Here is a 16,632-nt window from a genome sequence, read left to right as displayed (position 1 = left end):
AAAAATTACCTGAATAAAAGCCCATTGCATGTATGTTTAAAATATAAAAGCATAGCACATAAACTCGTGCAAAGCATGTCATTATAAAAAAAACTATAGTGAGGCTAACAATTTGGTCTAATTATTATAATATGGGGGAGAGTGGGGTCAGTTGTAACATTTTTTACTTAACTATTTTTAACTAACAAAAAATCCAATATATTATTAGTATTAATTGACAGACAAGTAAAGTAGACTATCCTCTACTAGAAAAAAAAATAAATACCTTATTTTAAATGTTATTATATTAGTTATTAACAATTTTTGACAGTCCTGCACTTGTTACAATTGTCCCCACTTACGGGGTCAATTGTAACAGTTCATTAATTCAACTAAAACATAGTTAATTATNAATGGGTTTTCATTCAGAAGATTTTTTTATATACTTCCTATTTGCATTTATTTTTAACGTATTACATTACAATGTTAACACACGATATGATATGACGATATGACTGATACACGAACGTGAAAAAGTGCAAACCGGTTTTAGTCACGTAAAAACAATAAGGTTGTATAGTATCAACTGATAATTAAGATTCCACATAGACTCTTATAGTGTATCTAATAATTTGCCCAGGACTGTATAGTAACACACCCATTATTCCGTAAAGATACATAGGTAGATTGCAAAATGGAACAAAGCCATAATTGTTTTGGAATAAATTACTAACTGTTAAAAATTGGCCTGTGTTTCATCAAAATATGAATTACTCTTACACATAGATGGCGGAAAAAAAAGTTAGCCTTCAACCAGCATCTATGGCATCTGCATTGAAATATGTTTTTAATTTTGAAATACCGTAAGTGGTCAAAGTTCTTCCTTAAAAACTTCGATACAGAATTCGGTAGAAAACAAAAATATATAGTACAAATTATTGTTAAGAAATTGCATCATGAAATATAACTTATTAATTGAGATTTTGTTTTTCAAAAATTAATTTGTGCACGCTTTAAAAGCGCTAATAGGGATGAAAATCAGTAAAATGTATTCGAAATTTAAATAATTAAAAAGACAAGCATTGTACACCATTTCTTTATTACTTAAAACATGATAATGTTATTAAATATTGAATGCTTCGATTTGAAAGACAATTTATGCAATCCAAAAACACATGATATTACAAAACTTACATAGCACAGTTTTTTTTTAATCTCCTTTTAAACTTGGTGAAATTTTAATAAAACATAGTCTTGTTGTGTTCTCATGTAGAGTTTCTCCAAATTTTTTTTGACATTTGCATTTTTGATTATAACATTTTTCGGGAACCTAGTGTCAGCTGTCGGAGATTATTTAACATATTTATGTTTTTTAAATAGCAAATTCAGACACAAGCTCAATTTGAATGAACTGGTATAGTTTTCCTAAAATATGAAAATTTTCCCTTTTGATTAAACTAGCTGAAAAGTTAATATGATGTTCAACTATGAGTTGTCATTGATAATCAATCATAAGTTGCATATAGTTTCAACTTTTTGCCCCATTGAAATTTCAATTCTTGAAATTCATACAGTCTCTGGCCAAATTATTCGACGCAATATAAGATTCCAATTATCAAATAGTAAAATCGTAATTATCAGTTGATACTATACAGCTTTATTGTTTTTATGCGACTGAAACCGGTTTGTACTTGTGTACGCTCGTGTATCAATGGGTTAACATTTTAATGAAATACGTTAAAAATAAATACAAACAGGGAGTATGTAAAAAATCACCTGAATGAAAATCCATTACATGTATGTTTAAATATAAATGTATTGCCTATAAACTCGTGCAAAACATGTCATTATTAAAACACTACCGTTTCTCTTATAATTTTGTCTAGTTATTATAACATACTAATATAATACCTGATATAATAGATATCTTATATTTATATAATATATCGTCTAATTTATCCAATTGTAGAATTCATATTATATATCGTCTAATTTAACCAATTGAATACACTAACGTAAACAAGTGGAAACCGGTTTCAGTGACGCAAAAACAGTAAAGCTGTATAGTATGATCTGATAATTAAGATTTTGTATGAAATCATGTAGTACGTCTAATAATTTGGCCATTTTATTTTTTTGAGAAGTTTAAAAGTTTATATTAATTATAAATCTTCATAACCTACTTTTTAAGTAATATCCAAAAAAAGAAAAAAATATTAAAAATGTTTTTCATAAATCATATTTAAAATACATTAAGACAAATAAAAAGATTCTTTCATTTACTCCCAGACGATGTTATCTGAAGCATTTCAAATACACAAAGTTTTCAAATTGAATAAAATGTAAACCTTTCATGTCAACGATCTCGTAAATATTTATGTTTCGTGATGCAAAAATTACAGGGCTCGAAACATTACAGTTTCAAATGCAGTGACGCATAAAAATCGTACTGGCATATCTTAATTATAAAATTTTTAAAAACAAGCTATTCCAATTTAAGGAAAATGTGGATATATTCGTATATGGCGTTTGCCAATTAAAAAAGGTAGCTCTTTGCCATCGACTGAAGTCTTTTTGAATCGCCCCTATAAAGCTTACTGCATTAAGCTTAACAAATGGCGTCAGCAATTTTAAAGGGCTCGGACTTTCCACATAGGATTTTCCACTTCAGAATTTACTTGATGTTTACAATACTTATTCATTGCAAAATGAATGTTAAATTTTGTACTGGCTTATGCGCAGTTTATCTCATAATTTACTTATAAGTGGGCATTTTTCAAAACTTATTTTCTGCCTGATATACCTTCCTCATATATATCTGATATATATGCTGTTAGCCAATTAAAAATGGTCGAAGTCATTTTGAATTACGCCTATAAGGCTTACCACATTAAGCTTAACTAATAACGCCAGCAGTTTTAAAGGGCTCGGATTTTCCANAATGTCAGTTATTTATTACCCATTGGCAAAAAGGGTCTTGGTTCGGATTTGATGGCGTCCACACACTTTTCAACTGTGTTCAGGAGTAATAGCAAACAGTGCGCATGCGTTGCTATGGCGTACGCTGCTGTTTTTCTTTTTCTTTTCACCAGAAGGCATTTTTAATGTATTTACATAACAATAATTTAAAGTATTTTTATAATTTTATTATTAACGTATAATGACTGTCCTAACGGTGATTTCAATGTAAATATGAATGCTGAGGAAGGAAAAGTATTTTGTGACGTCTTGAAACACGTACATAGGCAGGATATGAAAATCAATCCGACGACAAACATCAATTGAGACAGTTTTTGCAACCCATGATTTGAGATGTTAAACGGAGTCAATCCAGAAAGAAAAATCATTAGACCAATGGGTAACCAGTGATCGTACTAAGGCTATCACAATTTTTTTGTTGATTTCGTTTTTTATATTTTTATTTATTTATTTTCTCCTTAAATATTTAAACAACAAAACTATGAAGTTTGTTATCAAGGATAGATAATCTAATAATGTGTATTTGACTGCTGGTTTTGCTTTTTTCTTTAATTTTGTTTCATAACAAAATCTGATTTACCAGTTGCGACGGAATTCTTTTTAAGCAAATGTACTTTAACAAAAAATCCAAAAAGAGAAGAAAATAAAATTTTAAATTACTTTTTTCAAAAAAAAAAGCTATTTGTTTAATACACGACAGAAAAACCATCGATATATCTGCCATTTTAATAGGATGAAGACATTCTATTATAAATATTACTAAAGATACAGTTGAGTACATTGAATTTCTTTTATCAGTCTGCTTCCAAAAATTTAAAAAAAATAGTTTAAATCGTGCCTAGCATTTGCCTATGCTGATCCACCCGACATTAGAGTTCATTGCAAAAAGTTATAATTCAAGGAACTCATTAAAAAGCACCACTTTTTTCAAAAATTGGAATCTAAAAAATGGAAATCTAAATCTAAAACTAATAAAGAAAATGTATTAATATTGTTGATAGTAAGCATTTTTATTCAGGAATTTTGCAAAATATGATAAATATTCTATGGTTTTTAAAATGAAGAAAACAGTTTTATAACTTCAAGTAGGTTTATGCAAAATTTAAGCATTAGATATAATGTTTTTAACTGATAAAACTTCGGGCAGGAGTTATTAAACTAATTATGCAATATAAAATAGCAAACATATTAAAAAGTTATAAGAAATTAACTTATTCTCGAAGGAAACCTTCGAAATTAAATTTTGTTCGAACGAAACTTTAAATCAAAATGAAATATTCTGAAAGTTCTGGGAATCATTACGGCGTTTCCGTCTAAGATGTAATATGAGAAATTAAAAGCACGTATTTTGAACCACATGGGGGCATTTTAAATAAAAAATTGGCGTTTGGGTTGACAGTCGCAAATAAAATTTTAGCTATCTTTTTTAAGGTTTAATCGCCCTATAGTGACAGTTAATTTCGCCCGATTCCCAAAGGGATCTAAACCCTCGAGTCTCTGTTACTTTGCTTTCTTTACTAAATGCGACACATTAATAATAGCTGACAATAATTTTAAAATTATTTTCGCAATAAATAGCATTGGACAATTCGAAAGTAAGTGCCGTCCTTTTTTCAGTAACGAAATATTGTTGCAAATAAACATAAATAATAGGATTATAGAGAGCATACTAAAACAAAAAAACATGTACTAACTTTTGGAACAACAGTGTTTCGCAATAGCTGAAAATGTGTTAATGTTTTGAGGAGATCAAAATGGTTCTGAAACATAATTGATATATTTTTAACATTGCGCTACATTTGTACAGATACATATTCATTGTTTCATAACTGAAATAAATAACTTTTTCAACAGTCTTCACATTAGCTGAAAATGTTTTGATTTTAAGGAGATCAAAATGTTTCTCAAACATAATTGATCTATTTTTGCATTGCGCTGCATTTGCACATATACATATTCATTATTTTATAACCTAAATAAACAACTTTAGGAATAGTCGCTGAAAATGTTTTAACGTTTTGAGGAGATCAAAATGTTTCTGAAACATAATTGATATATTTTTAACATTGCGCTACATTTGTACAGATACATATTCATTGTTTCATAACTGAAATAAATAACTTTTGGAACAGTCTTCACATTAGCTGAAAATGTTTTGATTTTAAGGAGATCAAAATGTTTCTCAAACATAATTGATCTATTTTTGCATTGCGCTGCATTTGCACATATACATATTCATTATTTTATAACCTAAATAAACAACTTTAGGAATAGTCGCTGAAAATGTTTTAACGTTTTGAGGAGATCAAAATGTTTCTGAAACGTAATTGATATATTTTTAGCATTGCGCTATACTTGTTCACATACATATTTATTATTTTATAACTTAAATAAATAACTTTTGGAACAGTCTTTGCATAAGCTGAAAATGTTTTGATTTTAAGGAGATCAAAATGTTTCTGAAACATAATTAATATATTTTTGTATTGCGCTATGTTTACACACACTCATCTTCATTATTTTATAACTTAAATAAATACGTTAAAAAAGTCCACCTACTGACTTCATTTTGGTCAGTGTAAATAAAGTACATTTGTATACAAAATGAATCAGTTAGATTTTGTGATACATAAATTAAAAACAATTAAATTTCAATTTGTTTTGTGTTGGCCTCTTTGTTTGTTTCTTGATTTGAATCGTTTTGATTATTTATCGATTCCAACATAGCTTTCTTCATTTTGTATGCCATAAATTTGAAAAGCTGAATCCACGCATCTTCAATATCATCTGACCAGTGGTCTTTCATCGACGGCTTCACTGCAAACACAAACTGGGGTCCTATCAGCTGAAATCAGAGAAAAATATACAAAGATCTACATCTTTCAAAACAAGCATAATTTTAAAAATATACAAAATATAGATGCATTATAAGATTATGAATGCCAAAAAAAATAATTTTAAAAATACAGTTTGTAGATGAATGGCTAGAATACAGGTTGCAAGAATACAGGTTGTAGATGGATGGCTGATTTTAAAATTAAAAATTTCCGAAACAAAGGGTGATAGCGGAATGTAAAAATCGGTATTTTTGTTGTAAAAGTAGTAAAATTTTTGAACAAAAATTTCGGAATTTATTTTCAAAGGTTGCTAACAGAAGGCGCTGCCAGATATGAATGTCCAGAGCTGTCAATTCCAGCGTTACAACGTGAAGGAAGTCTTTTGTTTTGATTTAAGACGTATGAATCTTAAATTCTATTGAACAGCGTATGTTTCTGTTACTGGAATATCACAATTTGATTATGTTTTCTACGGCATTTGTATTCTTTTCACGAACAGTGCCATCAGTTTTCACGTACCACGTAAAGCTCCATCTGTTGGCAATTTACGTAACATTGCAAAATTTCTGCATGAAATTTTACAGCTTTCACAATAGATTCACCGTTTGCTTTACTTCTCTCACAACTCTTGGTTCCGAGATTTTTAATTTCGAAATTAGTCAGTCACCCGCTGAACACTATCTCAAAATGTGATCCCAAATTATATTTTATTTAGTTATTGTATTTAGTTATTGTATTTTCAGGAGTTACGGTTCTTATGCTCCAGCTTATGCTTAATTGCTAAAAGAGCGCGTACTATATCTACCACTACAAATATACAATTCCAATTCACTAGTATATAAAACATGTTAACTTGATTTTAAGTTGAGGTACCTTTTCATAGATGAAAGTTGAAATTGTCTGTAACAACACTCCCCACATTGGTGACCTTCGGACGTGATGTGAACACGCCTACCTTGGCAGAAACGCCTACTACGATTTGAACACGCCTACTTCGATGGATGGTTCGCATTGAACAGTTGAGTTGCTACTTGTGACTGTGACACTGTCCTCCACAAGCTGCTGCCTCTCAGTCTCGATCACACGCATCGTATGCACTCGACTGCTAAAGGCAACACAGGAGCGACCATGACCGTGAACTTAATACAGCTCTCATGATCAACAGCCGAAAATACGGTGATCTTAATACAGCTCTCCCGGCCTTTCATAAAATAGCAATGAATCAACTAGTGGTAATCATTCATCGAATTCTATCACAGATATAATTCTGGTGGGGGAGTACTGTAGTGTATCTATACCGCTATAAGTACAATTCCAATTCACTTGTATATAAGTCATGTTAACTCGATTCTATATTGGGGTACCTTTTCATAGATGAAGGTTGACACTGTCAAAAACTACTTTCCCCACACGCTAATTAGTTAGTGCCAACTATTGGTTCTACGGAAACCAAAACGTTCTATTTTTTTTTTAACAAAAACGAATTATTATTATTATTTGTTAACGGAGTTAGATTTTTGAGTCTCAAAATTTGGATGGAAAAGTGACTGCCCTAAGAGAAAAAAAGTAAGAAGTTTGAACCCTTCAGTTCAATTATAGTATTTTCATTAAATCTCCAGAAAGGATAAAATTAGTAAAAAAATGTCTACTTAAACTTTTGAAACTAGTATAAAAGACATAAAACCATTCGAAAAGTTTTAACCGTTAATTTTTATTTATTTATTATTTATTTCAATAAGGATACATTCTATTAATATCAAACAGCTATGCATTGAATAGTTTCCTAGAAATATCATTCAGAAAATTGTTTATTTAAATTCAAGATTTTTTCATTTGAGAATAGCTTATCTACGAATGTTTAAGCTATTAAACCACTACATTCACTATAGATTTGTTTTGATACATTTTAAAATAAAGAAATAGGTATTAAAAGTTTGTATTTATTTATTTTGCGTGAAGTTTTCATTAATTAAACGAGTTTTATAATTACGTGAAAATTGTTTGATTCATTTACATTGATTTCAGACATTGTAAAATCTTAATTATCAGGTGTTACTATGCAGTATTATTGTTTTCACGCTACTGAAGCCGGTTTGCACTTGTTTACGGTCGTCTATTAATTGTTTTAATTAGACGATTTATAATATAAATTGGACGATAGGATAAATTAAACGATATATTATATAAATATAGAATATTTATTATATCAGGTATTATATTAGTATATTATAATAATTATACTCAATTATTAGACGCACTGTAGTGTTTTAATAATTACACGTTTTGCACTGGTTTATAGGCAATATTTTTATGTTTAAATATACATGTAATGGGTTTTTATTCAGGAGATTTTTTATATACTTCCCACTTGTATTTATATTTAACGTATTGCATGACGATGTAATCCAAATGATTAATAACATAAACAAGTGCAAATCGAATTCAGCCGCGTAAAAACAATAATGTTGCAAAGTATCACCTGATAGTTAAGATTCTGTACAGAATCTTATTATGTGTCTAATAATTTTCCCTGGGACTGTAAACTATGATCATGCAATATTAGTGTGCATGAATAAAAATGGGGATACTAAAACCGATTTTCTCTCTCATTAAAGGATGAAATTTAAAAGCAAAAAGCAAGTGCATTAACTACAAATTAACAGTATTTCGAGTATTTAATGCCTGTTTTCCTTCTTTTCTCAATAAAAAAAATCATAGCATAGATACATGAAGATAAAGCGAGAGGTAGGATTTAATTTGGAAATTGGACTCGAATTTGTTAAAATTCGATGAGATTTCTCAAGACATCAAATAAATCCGTTTCTATTTATTATTTTTTTTCATTCTTCTCTGTCAGAAATGTATTTTTCGATTCGTTGCATCTTCAATGTAACTGTTTTTCTATGATAATTTTTTTATTGTGCCCATAAACTATACAGTAGAGCCTTATATAGAAATCAATTCACTTGGTAAATAATGTATTCTGTTTTCGGTTTATTTTAGCAATCACAACAATAGAACGTAACGAAGAAACACTATTAATATATTTTGTGTTCCTCATCAGAAAACCTCTTCGTTGGCTCTTTTCGACTTCATCGAATTCTCTCTTTTATTGGAACGCTATTCCCAGTCGTCTGCATTTAATACAAAAAGAAACAAAAGTATTATTGTTCCTCGAGTAGACAGATATTCTTATCGATATCGAGTTGAGGATCGATGATACAATCGAAAATCAAATATCCCCAACCCCCAATATAAATACGATTAGACTTATTCTGTAGTTCAATATAAATAAAAAGGAAGTAAAAGTCATTTTCTTATTTCAAATTATTATTCTGTAATTTTCTTTACTTTTAATACAACCATTTGGCGTATTCTGTTGCCATATAATTCGTATAGATAAACAGAAAATTTATGATATCTTGTCATAAAAAAGAAATAAAAACTCGGTTTGCCTTTGATAAAAATTATGGTTTACTATTTTTCAAAATTCGACGTGGAACAAGCCTAAAAAGAATTTGGGGTACTGGATAGGAGATTGATTGCTCTCTGGAATAGTTCTAAATTACAATCCGTGGATTATTATATCCTGTCATAAAAAAGAAATAAAAACATGGTACGCCTTTGATAAAAATTATGGTTTACTATTTTTCAAAATTCGACGTGGAACAAGCCTAAAAAGAGTTTGGGGTACTGGATAGGAGATTGATTGCTCTCTGGAATATTTCTAAATTGCAATCCGTGGATTATTATATCCTGTCATAAAAAATAAATAAAAACATGGTGCGCCTTTGATAAAAATTATGGTTTACTATTTTTCAAAATTCGACGTGGAACAAGCCTAAAAAGAGTTTGGGGTACTGGATAGGAGATTGATTGCTCTCTGGAATAGTTCTAAATTACAATCAGTGGATTATTATATATTGTCATAAAAAATAAATAAAAACATGGTGCGCCTTTGATAAAAATTATGGTTTACTATTTTTCAAAATTCGACGTGGAACAAGCCTAAAAAGAGTTTGGGGTACTGGATAGGAGATTGATCGCTCTCTGGTTCAGCTCTAAATTACATACCGTGGATGAAGGGATGTATGAATGGGCCCTTTCTGAAAACGGGTGATTTACGGGTGGGGCAGAAGTCGAATTCTCCGCCTTAGGTATCACCACTGGAAAATAAGAACAATTGTATCCCCTCGGCTGGGATAGCCTGGTTGGTAGGGCACTGGACCCTTGACCAAGAGGATGTGGGTTCGATTCCCGTCAGCCGAAGACTCCCCATGTAGTAAATGGTGACTGATGCACGTTAAATCTGTCAAGTCACAAAGTCCTCATGTTCTCATAACAAATCATACCTCTGGGAGTATTGATCCAGGAGTTTCCTTGTCTTCTGGATCGGTTCAGACTTGCAAGGCTATGGAGTTGAACATTACTAGTCGTAAGCCCCAAAACTAGGTCAGCTGTTCAACGCGACGATATAAAATAAAAGTTTCTTTCCTCGAACCGTGGTGGTTAAGGGAATCGAGCATTCACCTCCCAATGAGGAAATCTGGGTTCGAATCCCAGCGATGTCTGGTTGATACGAATTCAATACCCGCCTCCCACCAATTACAGTGATGACGTAAGTGGTTGACGAATCATGGGTTAGAGTCCCCTTGCTGTCAAGCTAGCAGAGGGAGGTTTTTATAGTTTTCCTCTCCATGTAACGCAAATGCGGGTTAGATGCATCAAAATGTTGTCCATAAAGGCAAAATTTTTCCTAATACTCGATACAGGATTTCAATTGTTATCTGGATTGGGTTCAAAACTACAAGACTACGGAGTTGAACATTAGTAGTCGTAAATCTAAAAAATTGGGTCGGCTGTTCAATGACGGTTATATAANGAACAATTGTATCCCCTCGGCTGGGATAGCCTGGTTGGTAGGGCACTGGACCCTTGACCAAGAGGATGTGGGTTCGATTCCCGTCAGCCGAAGACTCCCCTTGTAGTAAATGGTGACTGATGCACGTTAAATCTGTCAAGTCACAAAGTCCTCATGTTCTCATAACAAATCATACCTCTGGGAGTATTGATCCAGGAGTTTCCTTGTCTTCTGGATCGGTTCAGACTTACAAGGCTATGGAGCTGAACATTAGTAGTCGTAAGCCCTAAAACTAGGTCAGCTGCTCAACGCGACGATGTAAAATAAAATTTTCTTTCCTCGAGCCATGGTGGTTAGGGGAATTGAGCAATCTGGGTTCGAATCCCAGCAATGTCTGGTTGATACGAATTCAATACCCGCCTTTCACCAATTACAGTGCTGATGTAAAATATTCTCAGTGGTAGGAGGACCATGGGTTAGAATCCCTTGCTGCCAAGCTAACAGTGGGACGTTTTATAGTTTTCCTCTCCATGTAACGCAAATGCGGGTTAGATGCATCAAAATGTTGTCCATAAAGGCAAAATTTTTCCTAATACTTGATACAGGATTTCAATTGTTATCTGGATTGGGTTCGAAACTACAAGGTACGGAGTTGGACATTAGTAGTCGTAAACCTAAAAAATTGGGTCGACTGTTTAACGACGGTTATCAACTATTAAAAAAAATTCTTTCCCCGTCTCCTCCCTTCAAATGATGAATTCTTTTGAAAGGAAAAAAATACTGTAAGTATACGTTTCTAGAACTATTAAACTTCTTATAACGAATTTCTGTCAGTGAAACGTAATATCATGTTCGAACATGAAATGCTTAGCAATGGATTGGTCCACTTGAAAAGAAATGGAAACGAAAATGCAATTTGATCTAAAAGCAACATTGATTTTAAAAGACACTGTAGCATCAAAGCATTTATTTTCCAAAACAATGTGTTGTCAAAATTTCAAAATGTCTCTTTGATGTTTCCAATTTTTTTTACTGTTCTGAAAAAATAGTTGAAACGCTTGTCAAAGTGTCACAAGGCTATGAATTTTCCATAAAAATAATTTTTTTTCTGGGATTCCAAAGTATTTCCAAATATTTTTCACAAGATCAATTTTTGAAGGTTTATCTGTTTATTTTATTTTATCTTTATAACGTTCTTTTTTATACAATACATTCTTCCATACTCAAAATATGTATCAGTATTCAAGCAGTTGTTATAGTCACTTTCGATTAAAGATAATTTTTTGTTTGTCAAAGTTAAAAAAACAATCATAGAACTTATTGTACTTGTAACATAACATTTCAAAGCTTCCAACTTTCCACTTTAAACTTATTGTTTAAAGCTCTTTTTACGTCTTAATTTATGCCAAACTTCGGGAATTTTTGATGAGGTATTGTAGTTAGCAGGATGTGTACAGTCTCTGACAGTACAGTGAAACCGGTTTGCACTTGTTGACGTTCGTGTACCAATTGGTTAAATGAGACGATGCATAATATGAACTCGATGATTCTATAAATTAGATCATATATTATATAAATATAGAATAATTATAATATCAGGTATTATATTAGTACTAGGAGGCTTCGCCCCCTGCTCGCTAACGCTCACCAACCCCCGGAACTGCTTTCGCAGTTAATTTCGGATTGCTTCGCAATCCAATGCTCGCTTTGCTCGCTCATTGGATACGTTCTTATCGTCNAAACATGGTGCGCCTTTGATAAAAATTATGGTTTACTATTTTTCAAAATTCGACGTGGAACAAGCCTAAAAAGAGTTTGGGGTACTGGATAGGAGATTGATTGCTCTCTGGAATATTTCTAAATTGCAATCCGTGGATTATTATATTCTGTCATAAAAAATAAATAAAAACATGGTGCGCCTTTGATAAAAATTATGGTTTACTATTTTTCAAAATTCGACGTGGAACAAGCCTAAAAAGAGTTTCGGGTACTGGATAGGAGATTGATTGCTCTCTAGTTCAGCTCTAAATTACATTCCGTGGATGAAGGGATGTATGAATGGGCCCTTTCTGAAAACGGGTGATTTACGGGCTGGGCAGTAGTCGAATTCTCTGCCTTAGGTATCACCACTGGAAAACAAGACCAATTATATCCCCTCGGCTGGGATTGCCTGGTTGGCAGGGCATTGTTCCCTTGACCAAGAGGATGTGGGTTCGATTCCCGTCGGCCGAACACTTCCCATGTAGTAAATGGTGACTGATGCATGTTAAATCTGTCAAGTCACAAAGTCCTCATGTTCTCATAGCAAATCATACCTCTGGGGGTATTGATCCCGGAGTTTCCTTGTCTTCTGAATCGGTTCAGACTTACAAGGCTATGGAGTTGAACATTGGTGGTCGTAAGCCCCAAAACTAGGTCAGCTGTTCAACGCGATGATATAAAATAAAATTTTCTTTCCTCGAACCGTGGTGGTTAAGGGAATCGAGCATTCACCTCCCAATGAGGAAATCTGGGTTCGAATCCCAGCAATGTCTGGTTGATACGAATTCAATACCCGCCTCTCACCAATTACAGTGATGACGTAAATGGTTGACGAATCATGGGTTAGAGTCCCCTTGCTGTCTAGCTAGCAGTGGGAGGTTTTTACAGTTTTCCTCTCCATGTAACGCAAATGCGGGTTAGATGCATCAAAATGTTGTCCATAAAGGCAAAATTTTTCCTAATTCTTGATACAGGATTTCAATTGTCATCTGGATTGGGTTCAAAACTAAAAGGTACGGTGTTGATCATTAGTAGTCGTAAACCTAAAAAATTGGGCCGACTGTTTAACGACGGTTATAAACTATAAAAAAAATTCCTTCCCCGTCTCCTCCCTTCAAATGATGAATTCTTTTGAAAGGAAAAAAATCTAAAATACTGTAAGTATGCGTTTCTAGAACTGTTAAACTTCTTATAACGAATTTCTGTCAGTGAAACGTAATATCATGTTCGAACATGAAATGCTTAGCAATGGATTGGTCCACTTGAAAAGAAATGGAAACGAAAATGCAATTTGATCTAAAAGCAACATTGATTTTAAAAGACACTGTAGCATCAAAGCATTTATTTTCCAAAACAATGTGTTGTCAAAATTTCAAAACGTCTCTTTGATGTTTCCAATTTTTTTACTGTTCTGAAAAAATAGTTGAAACGCTTGTCAAAGTGTCACAAGGCTATGAATTTTCCATACATTTTTTTTCTGGGATTCCTAAATGTTTCCAAATATTTTTCAGAAGATCAATTTTTGAAGGTTTATCTGTTTATTTTATTTTCAGTACGTTTTTTTCTATATAATACATTCTTCCATACTCAAAATATGTATTCAAGCAGTTGTTATAGTCACTTTTGATAAAAGACAATATTTTGTTTGTCAAAGTTAAAAAAAAACAATCCTATAACTTATTATCATTGTAACATAACATTTCAAAGCTTCCAAATCTCCACTTTAAACTTATTGTTTAACGCTCTTTTTACGTCTTAATTTATGCCAAACTTTAGGGAATTTTTGATGGGGTATTGTAGTTAACAGGAAGTGTACAGTCTCTGACAGTACAGTGAAACCGGTTTGCGCTTGTTTAAGTTCGTGTATCAATTGGTTAAATGAGACAATGTATAATATAAATTCGATGATTCTATAAATTAGATCATATATTATATAAATATAGAATAATTATTATATCAGGTATTATATTAGTGTATTATAATAATTAAATCAAAATATTAGACACGCAGTAGTGTTTTAATAAATGCATGCTTTGCAAGAGTTTATTGGCAATACTTTTGTATTTAAACATACATGTAATGTTTTTTTATTCAAGAGATTTTTAATATACTTCCTATTTGTGTTTATTTTAAAGGTATTGCATTGCAATGTTAACCAAATTATACTCGAACATACGCAAGTGCAAACCAGTTTCAGTCACATTAAAAACAATAATGCTGTATAGTATCATCTGATAATTAAGATTTTACATAGAATTTTATAATGCGTCTAATAATTCATCCAGGGACCGCATGTACAGCGGGAATTTTAAATTATTAAATGTCTAGTTGAATAGAATGTTTAACTTACATCCACGTAATCTATCTTGGCACCATACATCACGTGATTTTTCCCAAGTTCTCTGAGTAATTGTTCAGATTTTTCAGGCTCATCAAGACGTGCGACGACTTTTTGGACGAATCCCATCACCCGAAGACCGTGTGCTCTGAGTTCTGTGCTGTGCCTCAGCTCTTCTTTAGTGAGACCTTTGAACGGCATGAACACATCTTGAACATCCGGATGCGTCTCAAAAAGGCTGGGGAAAAAATGGACCGTTTGAGATTACTGAACACTTTTCAAGTTCATTAACAGTGACATATATTTCAGAAAAATGGACCAAAAATTGAAATTTTTTTTTGACTCTTTCATTTTGTTCATTATATTATTATAAAAGATTGAAAATGGTTTTTTATTACAAAAATAAAATTTTTAAACTATATATAATATGATATAAATTTACAATTTTAACTACTGTATAAAATAATTTTTACATACACATAAAAATGTAATGGATTACACACTCATCTTATTCAATTAGAGCAAATTTTAAAAAAAAATTTGAAGCTAAATGTAATAAAACTTGCATAATATAATATAAAAACACAACAATATGATTTTCAATACGTAAATTTTACAAATCTTTTACAGTGTGATATATTTCAAAACCTCCACCCACATTTCCCTCCCTTTACTAAAGTCGTAATCGGTGAAAAGCTAGGACCACTAATGCCATCTAATAGGAAAATAGTGAATTAAGTTTCCTAAAATAGAAACGAACTCAACTCGGGCATCACAAATACTGCACGTGGTAGTTGCCCCAACTGGATTCGGGTGACACTGGAAAGGGGTTAAACAATATATGTGTCCTAAATAAAAATTAAACCACTCTAAAGCAAAGTTAAGTTTACAAAATCATGTTAAAGAGATATGGGCCGGATTTTTTAAACCTTTTTTTTTAAAATCGCAATTTTTTTTTTTAATTTTTTTTTAGTACAGCTGGTGAAAAAAACATTTATAATTGTTCGCGATTATAAAATTGCTTAAAAGAACTGAGTTGAACAAGGAAGACAGGCATCACCTGCCTGATGTCTGTAAGCGGGTGGGTGACCGCTTTGTTCAGCCAGCGTAGGCACCGAAGAAGCACGGAATGTTTCCCCGTTAAACTGTTCTACCGTAAAGTGCTCGACTTCGCGCATACGTTGTTGGGCAACCAAAACATAGGAGCCAGCCATTTCTGTAGAGGATCAAAATTGCGATGGCATGTCTACGGATCATCCTCAGGGATGTTTCCTAGACCGTCGGAAACAGCCCATAGTGCAACTGAAGAGCGACGTAAATTAAGTACCCACCTACCTAACTGTATATTTGAAAAGTGAGATTTTTTCCATCTTTTTTTGATATCGCTAATAATTCTGTTCTCGAGCCGCGATGGTTTAGGGCAGTGTTTCCCAACGTGGGGCCCACGCCCCACCTGGGGGCAATTTGATTGTAAAGGGGGGCAATTCAAAAATGGACTCGTCATGAGTTTAAACCTCTTGCTCTGGGCCATTTGAATGCAATGCGAGATTTCGGTGACAAAATCGAAAGAAAAAAGCAAATTCTTAAATAATTGCGGTCAATAAATATTATGTGACTTAGGGATTTTTTAAGCGACAAACCTGAAATGAAGCATCTGTTTACAGTCGACGGTAAAGCATTTGTGAGTTATTTAGCCAATATCTTTGAAAAACTGAATATATTAAGTAAGAAACTTCAAGGAACAAATAAAACTCTTGTTGATGCAAAAGCGAAGATATTTGGCTTCATTACCCTTATTGAGTTATGTCAGAAATATATTAACAACAAAAACTTTGAACAGTTTCATTGGCTCCAAAAATGTGAAGTAAATGATACCG

General features: G+C 32.3%; 1 protein-coding gene across 2 annotated transcripts in view; it reads right to left on the bottom strand.

Annotated features, from left to right (window-relative positions):
* Positions 1-1,061: 1,061 nt before the first annotated feature.
* The window catches only part of LOC122270882 (globin C, coelomic-like), a 52,857-nt gene continuing 37,286 nt past the window's right edge, over positions 1,062-16,632 (bottom strand). Inside the window, exons 2-3 of one of the 2 annotated variants that reach the window (XM_043050061.2) lie at positions 14,768-14,993; positions 1,062-5,803 (exon numbers count right to left, since the gene is read on the bottom strand). In XM_043050061.2, the coding sequence (XP_042905995.1) occupies positions 5,603-5,803; positions 14,768-14,993 (427 nt within the window). In that variant the 3' untranslated portion in view covers positions 1,062-5,602. Of the gene's footprint in view, positions 5,804-14,763; positions 14,994-16,632 lie in introns of both variants that reach the window. The other variant, XM_071184428.1, reaches the window with a different exon arrangement.

The sequence above is a fragment of the Parasteatoda tepidariorum genome, chromosome 8, assembly GCF_043381705.1.
Source record: "Parasteatoda tepidariorum isolate YZ-2023 chromosome 8, CAS_Ptep_4.0, whole genome shotgun sequence".
NCBI classification, from domain to species: domain Eukaryota; kingdom Metazoa; phylum Arthropoda; class Arachnida; order Araneae; family Theridiidae; genus Parasteatoda; species Parasteatoda tepidariorum.
This window is presented reverse-complemented; position numbering and strand designations above follow the sequence as displayed.